This window comes from Lissotriton vulgaris, chromosome 7 (genome assembly GCF_964263255.1).
Source record: "Lissotriton vulgaris chromosome 7, aLisVul1.2, whole genome shotgun sequence".
Lineage (NCBI taxonomy): Eukaryota > Metazoa > Chordata > Amphibia > Caudata > Salamandridae > Lissotriton > Lissotriton vulgaris.
This window is the reverse complement of record NC_141695.1, coordinates 935028734-935051879: the sequence shown is the minus strand read 5'-3', so window position 1 is coordinate 935051879 and position 23146 is coordinate 935028734. Positions and strand designations below refer to the sequence as shown.

At 48.4% G+C, this 23146-nt stretch overlaps 1 protein-coding gene across 1 annotated transcript in view; it reads right to left on the bottom strand.

Annotated features, from left to right (window-relative positions):
- DIAPH1 (diaphanous related formin 1) overlaps positions 1-23146 on the bottom strand; it is a 1314985-nt gene that overhangs the window by 130304 nt on the left and 1161535 nt on the right. The window contains exon 26 of the mRNA XM_086931364.1: positions 11400-11529. Coding sequence (XP_086787490.1) covers positions 11400-11529 — 130 coding nt within the window. The remainder of the gene's footprint in view (positions 1-11399; positions 11530-23146) is intronic.

Here is a 23146-nt window from a genome sequence, read left to right as displayed (position 1 = left end):
TGATGGGGAGCCAGTGAAGGTCTCTGAGATGTCCGGAGATGTGGCTGGATCGTGGGATGTCGAGGATGAGTCTGGCTGAGGCGTTTTGGATCCGCTGGAGTCTCTTCTGGAGCTTGGCGGTGGTCCCGGCGTAGAGGGCGTTGCCGTAGTCCAGTCGGCTGGTGACGAGGGCCTGGGTGACGGTCTTCCTGGTCTCTGTGGGGATCCACCAGAAGATCTTCCGTAGCATGCGTAGGATGTTGAAGCACGCCGAGGAGACGCTGCTGACTTGCCTGGTCATGGAGAGGGAGGAGTCCAGGATGAAGCCCAGGTTTCGTGCATGGTCAGTCGGTTTGGGTGCGGTGCCCAGGGCGGGAGGCCACCAGGAGTTGTCCCAGGCGGAGGGAGAGGAGCCCAGGATGAGGACCTCCGTCTTGTCCGAGTTCAGTTTCAGGCGGCTGGTCGTCATCCACTCGGCTACCTCTTTCATCCCTTCGTGTAGGTTGGCTCTGGCGGCGGCGGGGTTGTTGGTCAGGGAGAGGATCAGCTGGGTGTCGTCGGCGTAGGAGATGATGCTGAGGTGGTGTTTGCGTACGATGGCCGCGAGGGGGCTCATGTAGACGTTGAAGAGGGTGGGGCTCAGGGATGATCCTTGGGGGACGCCGCAGATGACTTCGGAGGCCTCTGACTTGTACGGTGGTAGGCGGACTCGCTGTGTTCTTCCGTCGAGGAAGGAGATGATCCATTCCAGCGCCTTGTCCTGGATTCCGATGTTGCTGAGGCGCCGTATTAGGGTGCGGTGGCAGACCGTGTCGAATGCCGCGGAGAGGTCTAGGAGGATGAGGGCCGCTGTTTCTCCATTGTCCATCAGGGCTCGGATGTCATCGGTGGCGGCGATGAGGGCGGTCTCGGTGCTGTGTTTGGCTCGGAAGCCGGACTGTGAGGGGTCGAGGGATCCGTTCGTCTCGAGGAAGGCGGCCATCTGCTTGTTGACGGTCTTCTCGATGACTTTGGCTGGAAACGGGAGAAGCGAGATGGGGCGGTAATTCTTGAGGTCGGTGGGGTCCGCTGTTGGTTTCTTGAGTAGAGCGCTGAGTTCGGCGTGTTTCCAGCTCTCGGGGAAGATGGCGGTGTCGAAGGATGTGTTGATGATGTCTCGCAGGTGGGGTGCGATGACAGCGTCGGCCTTGTTTTCCTTGAAGTCATAGAGGAAGCAGTCTCTATTTGTACCAGCACTGGTAGGTCAAATCGTGTAGCAGCTCTTTCAAGAAGAGCGTGGAAACCCCCATATTTTGTATGGAATGAAACTAGCCATGGGAGGCAGTGGGGATGCTTATAAGGGTGTAACAATCAACTCAATCACATCCAGTAGTAGTAGCCTGGCCGTGCACTGTTTCACAATACTCAGGTTAAACCCTTCTCTTGGCAAAGCAACTGAGGAGAGTGCAGGAAGGGGCCAGGTGAGGGCAGCATTGCTTGATGCAGTTGTTGAAGTGGATTTTTAGAATCTGGCGACAATCTATTAACAGAACAATAAGAACCTGAATGTTAAACTCTCGAAAAGACTGCGCTTCAAAATTATCATCATAGGGATTCTCTTCTTGGAATTCCTCATAAGATCTTGCTCCAGTTCAATCCTTTTCTTTAGAGGAGAAATCCCCTTGCAAATAAGATGTGCCTTCATGATCATATTCACTATCAGTGTCCTGTCATTTGATGCATAGCTGCGATGTGTTACTTGTGGCCCCAAATGGGCCGTCATTATCTTCATCTGTACCTACCATCTCCTGGAGACAGACAGGGGGTAAAGGAAGTACCATTCTTGGTGAAGTCTGATCTGGCCTCAATATGCCATCAGTTATTCTAATTGATGTGCCCATTGATGGTCCATCGTTTATGTTGACTACAAGGTCCTGTGTCTGAGGTACATGTCCGGTTCAGTTGCCGTACTGGAGGATAGAGGTTTGTCAACAGAGCAGTTGTAGACAGTCTAGTCGGCAAGGCAGTGGGAGACTGTTTCGAGGACGGAGATGTCTTATCGAAATTAACTTTGACTATGAGGATATTGTAGATGTTGTGGTAGTAGTCATTGTAGATATTGCCACTACAATCATAGACAGGGCCATCAACGATCTTGTTAACCATTAGGGAGTTTACACATTTTTTCTGTACAATGAATCTGTGGAGGAATTTTCCATCCCGGAAGTCAAAGATTTTTCTAGAGGGGCAGAGGGTTCTGACCTTTATTTTGATGTTTTAGATGACCCAGCTGGTGTAGGATGTATTGACTTTGGTTGTCCCAGACTTCCCTAATTGCTCCTTTCCTTTGAATACCTTCTTGGCAGGCTCACCCAAAGACTCTTTTCCTAGTCAGTCCCTCCGAAGGGTCTTTTAGAGTGGAGTTCCTTCTCTAGATGTTCCTTCTCAAGAGATTAGAGTTTCAGCAGATTTCTTATTTTGTAGCCACAAAAGAAGCCTTTCATTCCTATACTTGAGTGGTTTTGCAGCAAAGATCCTGCAATAACTGCAATTCTTGGGCTTATGGCCAGGTTACAGGCAGTACAGACACTGTTCGTGAGGGTCCTCAGAGAAGGGCCTGAGGTTACCGCAGGACACATGGGCAAAACAATATTTTTGGTTCCTTATGACATGGTGTATCTAATAAGAAAATAACAGGCAGGATGTTACCTTCTATCAGATGGCAGCAAAAGTTCAAACAAAGGAAAACAAGTATTGGCATAGCCAATAGGTCTCGCCTTTGGGACCTGCTGCATAACTAAATACTTGTAAGGTCCCAAAGGCCAGACCTATTGGCTATACCAATGCATGACTGAATGACTGCAGAAATATCATAACCACCTTATATCACCATTTAAGAGGCCCAGGGAAGTGATCACGGGCCTGGGATGGAGCTTGTCAACGGGAGACGCAGTAGCGCCTGATTTACAAGTACGCAGTGGTAGAGGCGCATGTGCGAGTTAATCTCTGCACAGGGGTCCCTGATGGTAAAGGGACGTAGATGCAGCAAGGAAGAAAAGGCCCGTTTCAGAAGTGCTGCGTTGCCCCTTTCTGACTTACCTTCCATGATACTAAAGCCACTGGCAGCAGCACAATGCATTCTGAAACCATGAGGACCACGTGTGAGGGCTAAGCACAGCAGGATACAAAAGTTGTGTATGAGTTACGCACTGCAGAGTACGCGGGTGGCGTGTGAGGACTTCGAAGTCCTGGGTACGAGGTACAGGCTTCCAGCCGGGATAAGTCTTTCAGGGTGCTGTGCTTATATTTGACAGCTGGGCATTGAAATATAAACGGACTCTTTAAAACGGCAAACATTAGTCGCCTCTGATGGCTGTGCACTAAATACAACAGGAGCCAATGAGTGCCGAGTGCTTTGGTCATGTTTCAGAACTCAGCACTTTAAGACAGGGGTGAAGTCTGATGGCTGACAGGGGTCATGTGTGGAGGCGGAGCACCACTTGATACACTGATCTTAAGTTAAGACAAATTTCTGCCAGAACGGAGCGGGAGATACAATAGCAAAATGAGTCATATTTTGAAGGTTGAGGACTGCAGAGCACAGATGTAGAGTGTGACGGTTCAGCGCGGTAGGCACGCGTGTGAGGGAAGAACAATGCAGGGCACAAGAACCGGGTGTTAAGACTCAGCACGTCGGCGCACACACAACCCCTAGGATGAGCACAGCAGGGAAAAGAGACCTGAGAATTGCAGTGGGCATATGTGAGGGCTCCGCACTGCAAGTGTAAGAAACGAGCACTACAAAGTGCGAACACTACATCAGAGAGATGAATGTGAGGGTTGAGGACTGCGAGCTGAAGGGGTCTTGTGTGCGCGCCGGTAACTCAAGGGCAGAGGGTGTCGCTCGTGAGGTCTCAGCAATATAGGGTACAGGGGGCGGCTTGCATGCTAGAGGAGCACTCCTGGGTGAAAGGGACTCGAAGGAGTGGTGTGCGCGAGGTTCTGGACTTATGTGCTAGTTGAACACTTCAGATAATGCGGCTTGTGTGAGAACTGAAAAAAATAATGGCATTCACAGCTCCCACCACCTTTTAATAGAAGTTTGCACCAACTTCGACCACCAAAACAAGCGCTGTCTCGAAAGTGAAAGCGACCGCGCTGGGCTAATTAGTAACCTGATACTGGAATGCAGAGAAACTACCCCTTCCGAGGCACTGTTTATCGCTACCACGAGGTTAAGGAAAACAAAAAAAAACCGAGCACCATCTGTTTCCAATTACCGCCAAAGCGATAATTGGAGACATGGGATTGAAGCTCGCGCCCGATGACCCTAGACCATCGAACAATCACCCACCTTGCACCAATTGAGGGCTGTGTTTTTAAAAAAGACACATGCACAGGCTAATTGCGGGCTAAGAGCTCAAGTGTGTTCAGAGCTCAAAAGCACTTACTTAAAGGCTCGCAGAGCATGCGGGTTGGCTCAGGCGAGAATTAAAAAGGAGCAGAACAAACAGCTATTTACCATACTCAGCAGAGCTCAGAGACACCTACAAGACATGCGGTTAGAAATCTGAGGTATGGTGGCGCTGAAGGGAAAGGCTGATTCAGGAGTTGTTCTCTGACTGGATACAGTTTGGTTCTTTCAAAAACTATGTGAATTGGTTATCAAAGTCACTCATTTAAGCTTTACAGTATAATGCTGTGCCTTGTACTACTTAAGAATTATTGTGAGACTCACACCTCAATGACAGGGAAGAATGAAGCATGTGAATCTATGAAAGATTCAATATTGGAGAATACTGATCACCTGAAGGGGCAATATGTTTAAAGATTCAAAACCAAAAAACATACTAAAATTCCCAGGGTACAGTACAGTTACTTAGACGAATGTTGCCCTCTCATTGCACTCAATACATATCACTAATTAAATCACAGGTGCCATCATGTACCACGGACAATCACGTCACAGAAGCATATCTTGCCTTCTACACCTTTAAGCCCTCTGCATGAAGGGCATGCAACTCTGGAATGCGCAACACACATTGGGGACATGATGTGGCACTGGAGCCCAAAACCACAAAACTGGTGGGCATACTGAGCACAATCTGGGAACATGACCTAGCCATTAGATAGGCCATGAGCTTAGCAAATGTTCAGTCCGAGTGGTCTGTGATCAGCCTTTTCCTATGCCCTAAAGGCTGTGCATATAGCCATACATTTGACCAGGTCCCACTCTTAAGCACTATTTCTCAAATATGTTTGGCACAGGTTTTAGTCTTGGGCACAGTAAGTCACCCCCTTTAACCACAGCCAAAGTTTTAGGATTTACCTTGTTTTTCAGAATCGGATTGTCATTGCAAAGACATGTATGGAAACAAAGTTGCATTTACATTGATAATAAAAATATGAGTAGCAGGTAGTCAGTTGCTTTAGCAAAGAGAGAAAAGTTTAGCAATGATTTAAGAAAACAAAGAAATGAGGCAGTTATGGCATGAAACACGAACAGAGCCCCTTCTCAAAACAATGTACTGGAAATGAGAGATAATCAAAACGTGTGGTGCACAAGATACTACTTGTGTATCAATATATCTGTAAGAGCCATTAGTTAGTGATAGATTCCTTACCTTAGAATATCCCCAGGCATCAGACTGGATCCGGAAAGTTTTGTTTAGCAGTACCCCTGCACGTCAGTAGGTGGCATCCTGTGGCTCCACGTCTGTCACTGGCGTCGTAAGCGACGAGATGACGTCACGGAGACTACTTAACCACCACCCATGCGCACTGATGTCAGTCCTGTACATGACTTTCCGCGCCAGGAACGCAGAGTCATGCAAGATACTGACCATTGGTGCATAAAACTAGGGTCCTGAAAGGGATGTCCTTAACACTAGTAAAAAGTTCGCAGAATGGGGAAGGTGGGTTGGGCTGTAAGGAATCTATCACCAACTAATTTCTCTTACAGATATATCGTTACACAAGTAGTAACTTGTGCATCTGAAAGAGACATTACTGATAGATTCCCTACCTTTGAATGGATACCCCAGCAATACCAACCCCGGTAGTGTGTCTACGAACAAGATTAAACCTGAAAGTCACGGAGCACAGAACGGCCAAAGAAGCCGTCTCTCCGCACCGGACTGTCAAGGCAGTAGTGTTTGCTAAACGTGTGCAGCGAGGCCCACATAGCGGCCTGACAAATGTCCTGCAAGGGAACGCTGCGTCCTAAGGCCGTTGCCCTGGTGGAATGGGCACGCAGCCCCAGAGAAGGTTCCTTCTTAGACAAGGAGTAACATGCTTTGATGCACAGCACGACCCACCAGGAGATGGTCCGCTTGTGCACAGCCCAACCTTTTTTAGCGCCCACGTATCCAACAAAGAGCTGATCATCCACCCAGAACTGTTGTGTACGCTGCAGTTAAAAAACGAGTGCCCGTTTTGGGTCCAGACGGTGGAGCCTTTCCTCCTCCTTAGAGGGATGCAGAGGCGGAAAAAGGTAGGCAAAGTGATGGTCTACCCGATGTGGAAGGACGTGACAACCAAAGGGAGCGCACATCAGAAAGGTCAAGACAAGATTCACTGAGGCATTATGAAAGGCACAGGTGGAAACGTCTGCGTGATGCCTTTGAGGAAACAGGGGACTTAAAAAGAGAAGGCTGATCTAGAAGCCGTAGAAAGGCAGAGATGGCCGAAAGATAATCTTTGATAGTGCCCATAGCAGAGCCCTGCTGGGCCAAGGAAAGGAGGAACAGAAGAAGTTAGGAAAGAGGGGCAGAAAGGGGATCCACAGCCTTTGCTGTTCACCATGCCACAAATATGTTCCACCTGCGGGCGTATACCGTTTTAATGGAGGGACGCCTGGCTGCCAAAATAACATCACAGACTTTGGGAGGACGGTCGAAAGCTGTCACCTGTCGCCGCTCAATCTCCACGCATGGAGATGGAGGCTGGACTTGTTCGGGTGAAGGGCCGTCCCCTGCTGCGACAGAAGATCCTCCTGAAGAGGCAGACGGAGCAGGGGATCGTCCGCCATGCTGAGTAGCTCAGGATACCAGTATCTTCGTGTCCAATCCGGAGCCACAAGGATGACTTGGGCCCGGTCACGCCTGATCTTCTTCAGTACTCTGGGCAGAAGTGGTATAGGTGGAAAGGCATATAACAGACTGCAACTCCACTCACGACGAAAGGCGTTGCCGAGCGAGTCCCGCTTTGGAAATTCCAACGCGCATAACTGATGACATTGCGCGTTCTCTTCGGTGGCGAATAGATCTAACCAAGGCTCTCCCCACTGCTGAAAAGCGACCTTGCGCCACGTCCCAGTTCAGATGCCATTCGTGATCCATCAAGCACCGGTGGCTGAGTTTGTCTGCCCTGGTGTTCAGGGAACCTGCCAGGTGCTGAACCACCAAGGTAAAGCCTTGATGTCCCAGCTATGTCAGAGGTGCAGAGCCTCCTGACATAGGGTCCAGGACCCCACCCCGCCCAGTTTGTTGCTATACCACATGGCGGTGGTGTTGTCCGTGAACACCTGCATCACACTTTCCCGGACAGAGGGAAGGAATGCTTTCAGTACAAGTCTGATCGCCTGGAGCTCCAAAATGTTGATATGGAGCCGGGACTCCGCCGGAGACCAGAGGTCTCTGATCTCTGCCTTTCCCAAGTGGCCTCCCGAACCCAGGAGGGACGCATCCGTCACCACTGTGTGCTCCGGTTGGGGAAGGGAGAGGGATCTGCCCCTGACCCAATCGCGAATAATGAGCCACCACTGCAATTGTTGAGCAGTGCCCTCCAAGATCTGGACATTATCGGGACAGGTTGCCCTGATGTTGCGCCCAATGGAACTTTAGGTCCCACTGCAGAGCCCTCATATGCCATCTGGCATGTGTCACCAGCCGGATGCAGGAGGCCATCAGGTCAACCAGCAGCCGGAGAGTCAACCTGACAAACCCGGGAAAGAGGCCGAAAGATCTGAATCATAGCCTGAATATCCCAGCTTGCTGCTCGGGAGAAAAAACACGACACTGCGTCAAATCCAGAACCGCTCTGATGAAGGGGAGCTTCTGAGAGGGACTTAGGTGGGACTTCGGCACATTGATGGAGAACCCAAGCAAATGCAGGTCAGCCGTAGTCTGGGGGTGGGAGATGACTGCCTGGGGGGAGCCAGCCTTCAACAACCAGCCATCAAGATAGGGAAAGACTGGAACCCCTGATCTGCGCAGATGAGCTGCGACCACCCCAATCACTTTTATGAACACCCGAGGGGCACTGGTAAGGCCGAAGGGGAGCACGGCAAACTGAAAATGCTCTTGGCCTACCGCGAACTGCAGGTAACGCCGGTGGGCAGGCAGGACGGGGATAGGAAAATATATGTCCTGCAAGTCCAACGGTACCATCCAGTCTCCAGAGTCGAGGGCAGCCAAGACCTGAGCCAGAGTCAACATCTTTAACTCTCCTTCCTGAGGAAACAGTTGACGTTCCTAAGGTCCAAGATGGGGCGCAGGCCCCCTTTCTCCTTCTTGGGGACAAGAAAGTAATGGGAATAACAATCAGGTCCTACTTCTGGCCCAGGAACGTGCTCGATGGCCCCTTTGGCCAAGAGGGCCGGGACTTCCTGCTGGAGAAGCACAAAATGGTCCCCCGAAATGCAGTGGAACTGAAGTCGCATGGCTGGAGGGGCAGTTTCGAAGGGGAGGGAGTAGCCCATTCGGACGATTTGTAGCACCCACCTGTCCGGGGTAAGGGAACGCCAGTGGGGGAGGTGATGGTGAATCCTGCCGTCCACTGGCGAGGGGTGTCCCCAAAGCTCGGACTAGGGAGGCGGATGCTGTAGGAGCGGAGGTGGACTGACCCGCACGCTGATCCCCTGTCCCGCCACGGCGGGAACCACGTCCGCGCTGAGGTAGGTTCTGCGCAAGCTTCTGACTGAACAAACATGTCGGGCACCCCTTCTGTGGCCACGAAAGGAACGAAAAACAGGCGTGTCGGGGCGCGTGGTAGGGAGACTTAAGCGCACTATCTGCCTTATCGCCAAACAGGTGAGTACCATCAAAGGGCATATCCATAAAAGAACTTTGAACATCCCCTGAAAACTCAGTGGACAACAACCAGGCGTGGCGACAGAGGGCCACTGTTGTGGAAACCGCTCTACCCAGTGAGTCCACGTTGTCCAGTCTACACCGGAAGGCGAACTTTGCTGCATCTTTTCCCTCAACAACAGCTTGGGAAAGCACTGTCCGAACCTCCTCCGGACACTGAGACAGCACTTGCACAACCGTGTCCCACACAGCGCGGGAGTAGCGGCCCAAGAGGCATGGAGTGTTCACCGACCGTAACCCTAAGCTGGCAGATGAAAACAGTTTCTTGCCGAACTGTTCCAGCTTCTTGGATTTCTTATCCGGCGGTGCGGTAGGTAATGTGCTTTGGGAAGTGGAGGCTTGGATGACCAGGCTTTCCGGGGTTGGGTGGGTTGTCTAAAAAGCAGCACCACCCGGGGCCGGGCGATGACGCCTGGCTATGTTTTTATCCACAGAAACCCCCGTGGCTGGTCTAGACCAGGTGCCCATCAATATGTCAGTAAACGCCTCACTGAACGGTAGCAGGGGCTCCCTAGAGCTTGCAGCCAGCTGAAGTACTTCAGCGAGGAGATTAGTTTTAAGGGTCATCGCAGGCAGGTCAAGGGCCTCAGCTGCTCTACGGAGCACCTCACTGTATGTGGCGCCCTCCTCCAGAGCCACTGCAGGAGGAGAAAGAAAACCAGGGTCAGAGGAGAGGTCAAGGCCACCTGCATCCTCAAACTCTTCTGTCCATTCCTGTTCCGACAAGCACTGATGTGCGAGAGGGTCCTCAGACCCCTCCCAGTCGTCCCCTTCCTCCACTGCCCATGGAACAGGCTGCGGCAGTGGGGGAGGATACAGGGGAATATAAATGGTTGAATGGCGCAGTGAATGGCGCCGGTCCAGCTCTGTGTCCCAATTAGGGTCCCAACCAGGAGCAAAATTGTCCGGGAACCCGGGCAAGGGAGGTGGTGGAACAAATGGAACCCACTGAGACACTAGGAGCGGAGCCGCAGGCGGCGCCGGGGCCGGAGCCACCGGCAGAGGACCTTGCGGCGCCCAAGGCCTGAATAGGCGGTCAATGGCAGCAAGAAAATCTTGCACCTGGGTAGGAGTCGCCGACTGACCAGGATAAGGTGGTTAGGCCGCGGGACTCACAGGCTCCAAAGGAGCCACAGGGGTGGGACCCCTGGACCCTTCGTCCGCGTCCAGAGACCAACGGGGGGACGTCGAAGAGCGGAAACGCTTCGACTTCTTCTTATGACGTCTCTTACCCGATTCCGTATGTGAAGACTTCGACCCTGAGGAGCGATGGTGATGGCTCCGCGAGCGGTCCCTCGATCGAACCCTGGACCTCGAACAGCGCCGAGGTGACTGCCGGGTCTCCAGCAACTTGCGGGACCACTCCCGCAAGGCCTTCGGAGCCATGGCCAGACAGTCGGAACATGACCGGGGGTCATGGTCGCGCCCCAGACAGTAGAGAAAGAAGCTATGGGGGTTGGCCACCTACATCGTACAGCGACAGGCCCTGAAGGAATTAAACCCAGGCATCCCTATGTGGCACCAGGAGTCAAAGACTCAAAAATGAAAGACAAAAAGTCTCAAAAGTTTAGTCAAAAAATGACTAGGGTACGTGCTCTACCCACATCCGCACTTGCTGGCACGGGAAAAGAAAGAACTGACGTCAGCGTGCATGAGTGACGCCAAAGTATTCTCCGTGACGTCATCTCGGCGCCTAAGACGCTAGCGACGGATGCGGACCCGCACAACGCCACCTTCCGACGCGCAGAGGTACTGCCGACAAAAACTTTCCGGATCCAGTCTGAGGCTTTGGGATATTCTAAGGTAAGAAATCTATCACTAACGTGTCTCTTTCAGATACAGACTATCCAATAAACTTTCTTCCTGAACTAACCACCGTCAAACAGCAGCAGAGTGGCTGAAACGTTAGCAGAGGAAAAATCAGGCATTAGACAAGTCTTACCAGACAGAAGCAGCTTTGCCATAACATTTATTTTTTTTAACTCTGAGGGAAGCACAAGATTAGCTTCCGAAAAAATCACTTTCTTAGCCAAACTGTCACGTAGGTTCTTGCTATTAACTATTCTCTAACATATTAACCAACTGTTGAACTTGAACCTGGGTTAATATATTTCCATAACCTACGTACCACGCCAGATACACACCCAGCTGAAACGACCAACAGCTTAAGTTAAAGAGTTTTAGTAATGACGGCTGATAGTCTAATTACGAACGTCTTACACTTCAGTACCTTTGAAGTTGATTGGCATTTCTGATCATAAGGTCTTCGTTTTAAACCTGCAATAAAAAGTCTTACAAGTTGCTTTATATGTGGATAATCACCCTTCAATCGCCTATCTATTTCCATACCTTGATTAATTAGTTGATTTCTATCTTGATCCTTCTTAAGTCGATCCTTCTCTGCTTTCTCTTTGGCTAGTATGGCTCTTTTCATTTTCTCTTCAGCTTCACGTCGCTTTTGGTTTTCCTTAACAGCTTGCTACAGGTAGATTAAAAATAATTATCTGTCTCTCTAAAGAATACCAAGAAATTTACATTTATCACTACTTCTCTACTTCAAGTAACTGTTACAGATTCACTGGGCTGTTCGTGAACATCAACGGGAGAAATGCAGACTTTTAAAATACAGCAATATTCACTTTTTACATTGTAGGTCACTGGAAGAATCCAACGATGTCCTAGGAGCTGCACAAGTTCCTTCTCATGGGGGTCAGTGCAAAAAATAAAAAAATTTAGGAGGCCTCTCAGCCTCTTTTCCCCATTAGAGCAGTCCAGGTTTATCATCGCAAAACCAACTTCAACCACAGGCTCTAAATGGACAATGCCCAAAACAAGACTGCAGTAAGTGCATGAAGTATGGAAGCTTGTCTTCCTCTAGGGTGGCTAAGAGATTCACCGCACCAAGATGATCTGTAAATATTGTGGTCTAATAGTGCATTTTACAGACTTTTTCATTTAAATTTGATTAAAAAAAATATAGGCTCTGAATGGGCACTCATTTAATATTCTAGTGCTTTCATGGTCCAGTTTGAGGGATGGCCAAAGAGTGAGGTATGTGAGGAGGAGCTTCAATCCTTGTTCACTAGTTAACATAAAATATTACACAGCTATATACACCGGGTGGCAAAATAAAAAAAGGAGGTAAAACCACACAACAGACAATTAAATTGAGCAAAATCGAATATCCGTGAAGGAAACAATTGTCAATGGTGGGTTCAGCTGAAAGGCTTAGTATCCCTTCAAGCACCATTGCAGGTTAACAACTTAAAAAAAGACACAACAGAGTTCTTTATTTTTTTTAAGGTGGGTAGGGCAGATCTATTGCAGAAGTTAAAAAAATGTCACTTATAATGCCAATAGCTCAAACATATGCGAGGCCTATTGCATTTCCAATGCTTGTTTACAGTTAGTCCGAAGATTTTGTTACAGAGTTTTATGCACAAGTCGTGGAAGGTACACAACCTTGTATTTTAAGCCCAATTTTTCAGGCTGAAATGTGTCAACCTTCTTACAGATGAGTTCTAGTATGAATTACTGCAAATATGTCTGTTCATGCTAAGGAGGAATCATAGGCTGCAATAAAAGACATGCAGTCATCCTCTGTTTCTTGCAATTTAAACTACCTCCGGTGTATGATGGACATTTTGAGACGAGACCACTTGTAGTTTGTACAAGAACTGTGTATTTACTTTGAATCATGTAGTTTTATATATGTGTCTATCTTTATGTGATATGTAAAATAAAGTGTTTATGATTGATTGTAGTAAAACTGCTATCTTGATCCTTGTTCTAAAATTGACAGAGTAGTGCTATTGTTACTTTGGAAGTTACTCTGTAATCACAAATATTGACCACTTAAGAGAGGCACTACCTCCCCAGTAAGTCTCTGCAACTGGGGAGGGGGATAGTGGTCTCTCTGGTGCTTTGCCACAGAGGAATTCCTTTATTTTATTTTTACCTCAGTAAGATATTTCCGTGCAGCACCAGGCTTTGTTTTTTTTTTTTACTGTAATAGTAAAATAAGCTCAATTTACTTTCAGTTCATCAGTGCTCTCGGGGCATATCTCAGCCCCGCTAGCACTGGTTATATTGAGAGAAGTATGGTTGGAAAGGGGAGATTTCTAATGGTATCTTTGCCCAGTGAAAACCTGCTTGGGGATCACCACAGGAGAGCGATCCCTAGGCCGATATCCACCCACAAGGCACGTGGCATATGGGGCAGTGACCAGTTGGGCAAGGGGTTGTGCTGCCCTCACCCCTAAAAAGGTCAGTATTTCTGCACTCTCCCCCTCCCCCTGGGCGGCAGAGTAAGGTGATTACCTCTGAAATGTCCCTGGGGGTGAAGTGGGCCTCCTATCTACTGTCCCCAGTAGGGTCAACAGTGTCTTTCTGCAAGCCCTGGGGACAGAAGTTAGGGGGCTTTTCCAAATTGGGGAGATTTTCCCAATTCTGCCCAGGCACGGTGGGGTAGAAAGCAGACTAGACACAGGGGATTTTGCATTTGGGTCAGAAGAAAGGGGCGCCAACGTTGCACTCTGACATTAGGTCATACTCCAAACCAAAGGGGACAAACAAGTATTTTGGCCTTCATGGCGGGCAAAGAAGGAGTTTGCACCCAATTCACCCCTTAGTGTGGAAAAAGTCCACTGGACGATCCAGACTATTTTTTATAAAATAATGCAGTGATTACACAGGGATACACAAAATTCCTACTGCCCAGCCCACTCTCCACAACAGGAAAAGCCACTAAAAGTGGAAACCCCAACATTTCCTGCCAAAAAACATAACAAGGATTTGGTAATGGGGCAGGTGCAATACCTGAACCCAGGCTCTGGCGCCACCTAGGGAAGGCTACCAAACCCACACATTTCTGGAAAGCAGATACTCGTGGGGAGAATATGGCGGTATGCTTTGTATCAATCCAAACATTTTCTTAACCTCAATGCCCTGCAGGCATCAAACTTTGCCTAAAATCACAAATTTTCCTTGCACTTCTGTGACGTAATCTTCCGGAATCCACAAAATTCCTGCCATCCACGATTACGCCACTTGGCCCAACAAAAACGCTACCCCACTTATGTATCTGGGGCTGGCGACTGACAGGAACAGATCAAACTAGGGTCAATAAAAGTCCCACTGTGGAACGCTCACTGACCTTGGCTTCACCCATTGTTGGAGTTGGCACTAGACCCAGCTACACAAGTAGCAGAGTTATTATTGGGAGAACTGGTAGGAATTTTTTGGATTCCTCCCAATTCCACAAGTTGCAATCACAGAAATGTAAGGAAAAAGTCATGACTTTAGCCAAGGTTTGATGTTGTGAGATTGTGAATAGAAAATCTTTGAGGGATTCACACAAGGCACACCACAGTGGAATCCTTTAGGTGCCTAGCCTTCATAAATGTCTGTGGTTGGTAGTTTTCCATGGGTGGTAGCCTAGCAAGGCCCCAAATAAGGCAGCTACCCCTATCAATGATTTCCCCACATAGCACTTAAGGGCTTTTTGTGTGGTTGTCTCTTGGCCCACCCACACAAGTGGGGTACAGTTGTTATCGGCAGATGCACAAGAACTCTGGGTGGTACAGAATATGTAGATCACCACAGATTCCAGGACTTTCCTGCAAAGAATTGTGAGGAAAATGTCTGTTTTTTGTCAGAGGTTTGAAAAGACTTCTAGGTAAGAAAACCTGGAGAGAGCCATCCAGGTCACCCAACCTGGACTCCCCTAGGTGTGTAGTTTTAAAGAATGTACAGATTTGCTAGGTTTCCCTAGGTGCCAGCTGAGTTAGGGCCCAAATTCAAAAGCTACCCACTTTACAAAAAAAGAATAATTTCTCCGTTTTACGTTTTGGGCAGTATGCTGTAACAGGCATTAAACAGAGCTATTCAAGAGAGGCAGCTTTTTTATATGAAGACATGTGCTAACATGGAATAGTAGAAAATGTGTTATTTCCAATTGTATTTCGCTTCATTTGTGCTTCCCAAATGCAAACCAGTGTGTAAGAAGCAAGACATTTTGAAATCGCATGCTAGTATTGGTACTCACAAATTCAGAGATGTGCAAATAATCAATGCTCCTATTTTTCAATCAACATATTTCACCATATGAATTGGTTTATGTTAAGCACACAATGAAAAGCACTTATATTGTGCAGCTCACTCTTTGGCTCTACCTACTTCTGGATCGTGGACAACCTACAACCCCAATATATCCCTGTAACCAGAAGCGTCGTGCGGGCGTTGAGACAAAAAGTTATAGATTTATGAATGGCTGTTTTTTTCCTACTCATTTTGAACATTTCTTTAAGAAAACCTTGAGGGATCTACACATATGAACGCTTACTGAATTTAGAATTTTGTCTTCTTTTCAAAAATTCTTAGCTTTTCGGAATCTCTCATGATTTTCACACTGGTTTCCAACACAAACTGGAAGTAGCTTAGAAGCACAGAAAATAGGAAAAACTGGTTATATTTATTAAAAAAGCCAAAACTGTGGTAAAACATAGGTTTTTTTGATTCAGCTCGGCATGTTCATGAAAACTGGGACAATGGTGACTATATCACAGTACACCTTTTGTTGATTTTTAGGGAAAAAACAGACTTCTTTGTGGAGCACTTTTTTCTATTTTTCACCAAAACTCAAAATGTAGCTCTATTTTGCCAATTTTCTCAGTCCGCTCCAGGGGAGTCCACCAACCCAGGGTACCTTTAAAATGAACACAAAGATGCAAACTTGGCAGGGATACCTTATGTGTAAAAAAAGAATATAGAAAATAAGTTAGTATCTACAGCAACTGCCACTAAAAGTTATGACACTATAGGGAAGTAGCTGACTTTTTAAGGGAAGTGTCTTTAATTTTATCTCTCTGAGGCTGCATCCTGTATAACATTTTTAAAGTAGATGTACCTTAGCAAGATGAGGGAATGCAGAGATGAACAAGCTATTTACCTTCAGTAATGTTATTTCTGGTAAAGACAAGCTAACCTCTGATTCCCCACCTTTTGAATATCCTGCAAGAGACAGACTGGATCTGGAAACTTTTTAGCAGCTCCTCTGAGCACCGGTAGGTGGTGCCGTTCAACTCTGCTTTGATGTCGTTCCACTGCGGAAATGACGTGTGGAGTCAATATAGGTGCCGCTCTCTTACGCTGATGTCAGTTGCTTTCAAAGCTGCCCGCGCCCCCAGATGCAGATCCTCAACAGCAAACTGGCTTTAGCCGGTGTATACTTGGGATCTTATTAATGGATAGACTCCAATTCTAAGAACAGGGAGGATTGGTGAACAATCTGAGATTAAATAGATTTCCTACTAGAGTCTTCCTACCACACATTTGTAACATTTTGAACGAATACCGGAGGAATACCTATATGGCTGTGGATTTGTAAAAGGACTCAAACTAAATAATCTCTTGTAGGACCAAGCAGGTAAAATGCCTCTCTAAGCGAATCTGGCTAGGGTAGAGTGGTGTGGCTCATTGGTTAGAGGCGGCAGACCCGGAAGCAGAGAACGGCCGGGACCAGGGTTCAATTCCCGACGCGGCAGGGTCGTGGACCAGGGTCAGTGGACTCGATAATTCTCGCCTCTGTGCCCACTCTAACCAGGGATCACACTCGGCAACTCTGGGCATTAGCTTGCCTTATCTCTACAACGGCCCCCCACATTCGCCGGGGATGCCTGGTTTCACCTTGGAGATACCCAGTCGGGACCATCTCACAGGGATAGCCAGGACAGGTTCCCCAGCGGTCTACAGCGCCACGACGCCTCAGGGCAGCAGTGCGCTTTACAAGACCACATACATTACATTACATTACACACTGTAGTGCTTTGTGAACGTAGCTGCCTGGCAGATGTCCAGAACAAGAACTCCATGTGATAACACAGTGATAGCAGCTTTGGCTCTGGTGGAATGAACACACAGCCCTTACGAAAGCTGCTTTTTGGCCAGTGCGTAGCAGATCTTAATACAGAGCATGATCCAGCAGGAGTTGGTCCTCTTCTGCAAAACCTTGTCTTTTTTCGATCTGGCAAACTCCAAAAAGAGCTGATTGATCTACCAGAAAACATTGGGTGGATAGGACAATGTAAACGCTCAGTGTTCTTCTAGGGTAAAAGCGATGCAGTTTCTCCTCCTCCTTAGAAGGGTGAGGTGGTGCAAAGAACACCGGTAAGGTGATATTTTAACCAAAGTGGAATGGCATCACAATTTTCGACAAAAAGGATACTTGCGTCCTCAGAACCATTTTTTTCTGGGAAGAAGGTGATGTACAAAGCATTGACAGATTATGACGCTCACTTATAAATCGCGTCGATGTCATGGCAAAGAGGATCACCATCTGGAGAGTAAAAAAGCAACAAAGGACAGCTATAAAGCTTCTCAAAGGGAGTACACATCAAATATGCGAGGACCAAGTTACAGTCCCAATGTGCCACGACAAAAGGAGAGAAAGGAAACAGATGTTGTAGGCCTTTCAAAAAATGCATCACAACCTGTGATTTAAATAATTAGGGCAGGTCTAGAAATTACAGAAAGAGCCAAAAGATATCTTTTTTACTGTGGCAGTACCAAGCTTTTAGGGAAGGGCCGCAAAGACACAAAAGTACAATGCCCAGGGGCGGGTCTGTGGCGTCTTATAATCTGGTGTTTGATTGGGAGCCCAGAGAAAGGTTTGGCCTAGGAGGGTATCAATGAGTACCTCATTAAAAGGAAGAAGGGGTTCATTAGTGGTTTGCCCTGGCTGGGGTACTTTGGTTACAACACTGGTGTTGACATCTAGAGTACAGGATTTCAGCCGCCCTCTTCAAAACCACCACAAAAGAAGTAGGAACAAGGGTGGAGACAAGGCCAGAATCAGGAGAGGCATTAAGACCACTGGCATGCTGGAGGTCGTCATACCAGTTTTCTTCGTGGTAGGGTTGGCCAATTTCATCACCTGCATCATTGTCCTTGTTGGAATCTGTCCCAAACAAGAAATGCAATGTGTGAGATCTGCCTTGTGGAGCATTAACCAAGGCAGGCTGCGGTTCGATGAAAACCAATCGTGGCCTTGGTTGAGGTTGCAGGGGTGGAGACTATAAGTCAGAAAGCACAATGGGCACTTTGTCTTTCAGTGCCAGTTAAGTTGTCATTGGCGATGCTTCAGGAATTGGAGAGTCCCAGTGATGGGTTAGGAGGGCCCAACTGGTACAGAGTATGAACCCGCTGCCAATATCCCAGATGGAGAGACCCGCGACTCCTTGGGGACAGCAAACATGCCAGAAGGAGTCAGAAAGGAGCCGAAACGTCTAAGAATGGGCGTGTGAAACTCTTCGATCAGCCATGGAGTTGCAAGCGGATGTTTAAACTCAGGTTGTACTAGGACAAGTTGCAAGATGGTGTCCGCCAACAGACTTTGGAATTAAGAATCAGAGGTATGGCGCTGCCCCATCACCTTCTCAGAAGTGCAAGAGTTGCAGGAAGGGGATAAATCTAGCTAAAAGTTTTGATGTTTTTCCTTTAACTTACTAGAAGGTTTGGAGTGCACCGACTATTGGCCTCGAGATCCACTCCTGGACCGAGACCAACCCTTGGACAGGTCGCGACGAGGAGTATTGCAATGCTTGGCGACAGAGTTTTGCCAAACGGACCCTTATGACCTTTGAGGTTTATCAACTGCAGTGACTGCATGCCTTGGAGTTGAGACTCAAACCATGGCACCACAAGCAAACCTGATCAGGATTGTCACAGATAATTGAATGTGAGAGTCCGTGCAGGTACTAAAACCAGTCGTTCTGGGACGTGCATTTTCCCTCGCACAGTGTAAAATTGGTGATGTAATGAGTCTCAAAGACATGTGAAGTAGCCTATATAGGCTCCTCATGTCATTCTCAGAGCACAACAGGCATCAGTGTGGAGCCGCACATCGCCACCTATCAACACACAGAGGTACTGAAGAAAAGATTCCTAATCCAGAATAGGAGCCTGGCTCTATATTAGCCCGCCAGTTGCAGCTATCTCACAGATCCAGACCACAGCCTGACGGGCACAATAAAAATGCTAATTGTATACTAAACCAGTTATGGTTCATCTGATTGCACAGTCAGGTGAACGCCCTACTAAACACTTGGGCCATCTAACTCTTTCTGACCCTCGGGATTGCACGGGACCTGCCCGCTTCCAGTACTAGTTCCAGCGTGTTCTTTCTACCCCTAACCGCGAGACTGCCGGGACCAACAGGACTACAGTCCCCAGAAGGCAGCGCGCTCTCGAGGGACTGGCGGCGAGGTTTCAGGGGATAAAAAATCACCTGGGCTCCCACGGCGTGGGACACCCTACTGAATACTTGGGCCATCAAACTCTTTCTGACCCTCGGAATTGCACGAGACCTGCCCGCTTCCAGTACTACTTCTAGCGTGTTCTTTCTACCCCTAACCGCGGAGCGCGAGCCTGCCGGGACCAACAGGATTACAGTCCCCAGACAGCAGCGCGCTCTAGCGGGACAGAGGGCGAGGTTTCAGGGGATACAGCAACACCTGGGCTCCCGCGGCGTGGGACACCCTACTGAATACTTGGGCCATCAAACTCTTTCTGACCGTCTGAATTGCACGGGACCTGCCCGCTTCCAGTACTACTTACAGCGTGTTCTTTCTACCCCTAACCGTGGAGCACGAGACTGCCGGGACCAACAGGACTACAGTCCCCAGAAGGCAGCGCGCTCTCGCGGGACTGACGGCGAGGTTTCAGGGGATAAAGCAGCACCTGGGCTCCCGCGGCGCGCGCGCGGGCGAAGCCCGGGCCAAGGGCGGGCCCGTCCATGCCCGTCACAGCCCGGAGGAGCCTGGGCTGTGCCTTCACTCTGACATCGGCTTCCTGGGGGCTATCGTCTAGAAGGTACTGTTGACACATACTTGGTGTGTTTACTTTAAATGTCTACTAAGTGCATTGTCGTCGTTTGTGGGGTGCGCCACCAGTACTAATCTATTATGACAAAGCGAAAGGGAGCAGCGGGAACTCTGGATGCCTTCATCGTTAGGGCTGAAAGTTTATTCACGCATGAAATTGAGCTTACTGAACGACGCCTGTCTCTGGATCTCCTAACTGCAGAAAGAGGCGCATCCCTGGACGCACTAAACCAGGGCGATATCCCCCATCATCGTCTTTCCCTAAGGCCGAACTTAAAGACAATGCCTGAAGTAATGCCCTCATCATCGCCAACGTTGCTGATAATGGATACCCCCCCCCCATCGCCACACCTAATGGCCCCAGAATCGCAACCCGGGCCCGTGCCTCTAAAACCAAGGCCCCAAATAAACTACAAGAGCCTGCGGCAAAACGGAAACTGGTCGCTCCCCCTAAATTAAAACCCAAAAACCCATCTAAAATTGTAAGAAGCGTGGACCTCCCTATACAAGCAGTGACCACTTCTTCTACGGGTACTCAGACTGATGATGTCCCATCTACATTTAGAATGGATAATACTATGGATGCCTTGGAGTCAAGCATGAGAACCATGATGAGTTACACAAAGGCACTTTTTGAGAAGAAGGAATGCGTTACTTACCTGTAACTGTAGTTATCCAGTATTGGTGTCTTTCATAGATTCACATGCCTGAATCTTTCCCAGTCGTTGAGACGGGAGACTCCGGTATATAGAAAAGCAATGTCCCATGGACATATATAGAGAAAAGTAGGCCTAAGGACCTCACCTTAGTAGCCTATCTGTGTCCTTATGTAAAAAGGACCAAACTCCTGAAGAGAGCCAATCAGCTAACACCTCCCTCTAGAATCTTCCTGTCAGGAGCCTCAGTCTCTCAGATGTTCGTATGCACCAAGCTAGATAGGCGTAATACTGATAGAGAGATAGGTGAGTCCTTCCAGGGGAGGCAGGAGGGTCGCATGTGAATCTATGAAAGACACCAATACTGGATAACTGCAGTTACAGGTAAGTAACGCATTCCTTATCCAGTATTATGGGTGTCTTTCATAGATTCACATGCCCGAATCAGAGTAGCAAGCAATACATTGTGCACATTTCTGGTGGGATATCATATACGAGTCATCAGATAATACACATCATGCGACTATGAATCATCAATACCCATTAACCAGAAGCATTATAATAAAATGGCCATACCAGCAAAGGATGGAGGGATAGAGGAAGGCTCACCTTACTGAAACAGATGGCGTAACACTGCTTGCCCCACGGCTGCATCCTTCATCAGCTCTGTATCCAGGCAGTAGTGCCTGGTGAAGGTATGCAGCGACTTCCATGTTGCCGCTCTGCAGATATCAAGAACTGGCACCCCAGCAAATAGTGCAGCAGAAGTGGACATGGCTCTTGTAGAGTGAGCCCTGACTTTTGCTGGCAATGGGCGTCCAGCTCTGTCATGACAAAAGGCAATTGCCGAAGATATCCATCTTGAAATACTCTGTTTGGAAAGCGGCATACCCTTCCGTGGTCTACTGAAGCCTATGAATAGCTGAGTTGATTTCCTGAAATTACTGGTTTTGTCAATATAAAACTTCAGACACCACCTAAGGTCCAATGAGTGCAGAGATCTTTCGGCTGCAGTGATGGGATTTGGGAAAAATGACCTGAGGATCACTGGCTCATTTAAGTGGAAGTCCGACAGGACTTTAGGAATAAACCGAGGATTAGTTCTGAGAACCACTCGGTCACCCTTAAACTGCATGAAGGGGTCTTGTATGGAAAGAGCCTGTAATTCACTGACCCTCCTTGCTGAGGTAAGCGCTAGTAGAAGGGCTGTCTTCCACGAAATATATTTGATATCCGCTATATGGATGGGTTCAAAAGGGTGTTTCATCAATTGGTTAAGGACCACATTGAGATGCCATGTTGGAGGAATTATTCGTGGTCTAGGAAAGGATCTGTAAAGGCCTTTGAGGAACTGTTTTATCAATCAATTAGACCAGAGGGAGGGTCCTTTCAATGTTCTTTTAAATCTTGAAATCGCAGCCAGATGAACTCTAATGGATGCATGGGCCAAGCCAGACTGCGCCAGATGTAGCAGATAGGGTAATATCTGTTCTGGAGAGGTGCGGAAGGGATGTAGACCGTTGTCCGCACACCATATACAAAAGCGTTTCCACTTCAGGGAATAGGTCTTGTTAGTGCTGTCCGCTCTTGCCTTGGCTAGGACGTCTTTACACTCCTGCGGAATGATCAGCTTACTGAACTCTCAGAGCCAAGCCGATAACCTGAGAGATTTCAGATCCGGATGTTCAACCTGCTTGATGCTCATCATGAGCAGAGATGGATGCTGATGCAGACGGATTGGCGGCTGTAGTGAGAGGCGATGAAGGTCCGTAAACCAGTGCTGTCTCGACCAGAATGGGGCAATCAGAATCAAAGTGCAAGGCTCCGCCTTCATTTTCCTGAGGACCCTGGGAATCATTGGAAATGGTGGAAATGCGTACGCAAATACGTTGCGCCATGCAATGAAAAATGCATTTTCGAGAGACCTTGACTGGGGATGCCAACTTGCGAAGTTTTGGCATTTGGCGTTCTCCCTGGTCGCAAACAGGTCGATCTGCGGTGTTCCCCACGCCGAAAAGATGAAAGCTACCATTTCCATGTCGAGTTCCCATTCGTGGGACAGAGACCTCTGCCTGCTCAGTTCATCTGCTATGACATTGTCCTTGCCTGGGACGTACTCCGCTTTTAACGAGATGTTGTGGAGAACAAGCCAATTCCAGATCTTCTGCGATTCGCGAGATAGTGTGTGCGAACGCGTTCCTCCCTGTTTGTTCAAGTAGTGCATCGTCGTAGTATTGTCGGTCCTGACTAGCACTGGGGAGTTCTTGATCCATGGTAGGAAAGCCCGCAGGGCTTGGAAAACCGCTCTCAGCTCCAGGAGGTTGATATGAAGCTATTTTTCCTGGTTCGTCCACTTGCCACTGATCTGTAATTCCTGAAGGACCCCCCCCCCCCCCCTCCCCCCCCTCCAGAGAAGCATCCGTTGTTATTACGTGTGGAGCTGCAGGGAGCAGAAACGGCAACCCCTGTGAGGTTCTTGAGCAACCTCCACCACTGCAATGCCTTGGTCATTTGCTGTTTGATAGCAGTGCGGTCCTCGAAGGATCCCGAGCATTGAGTC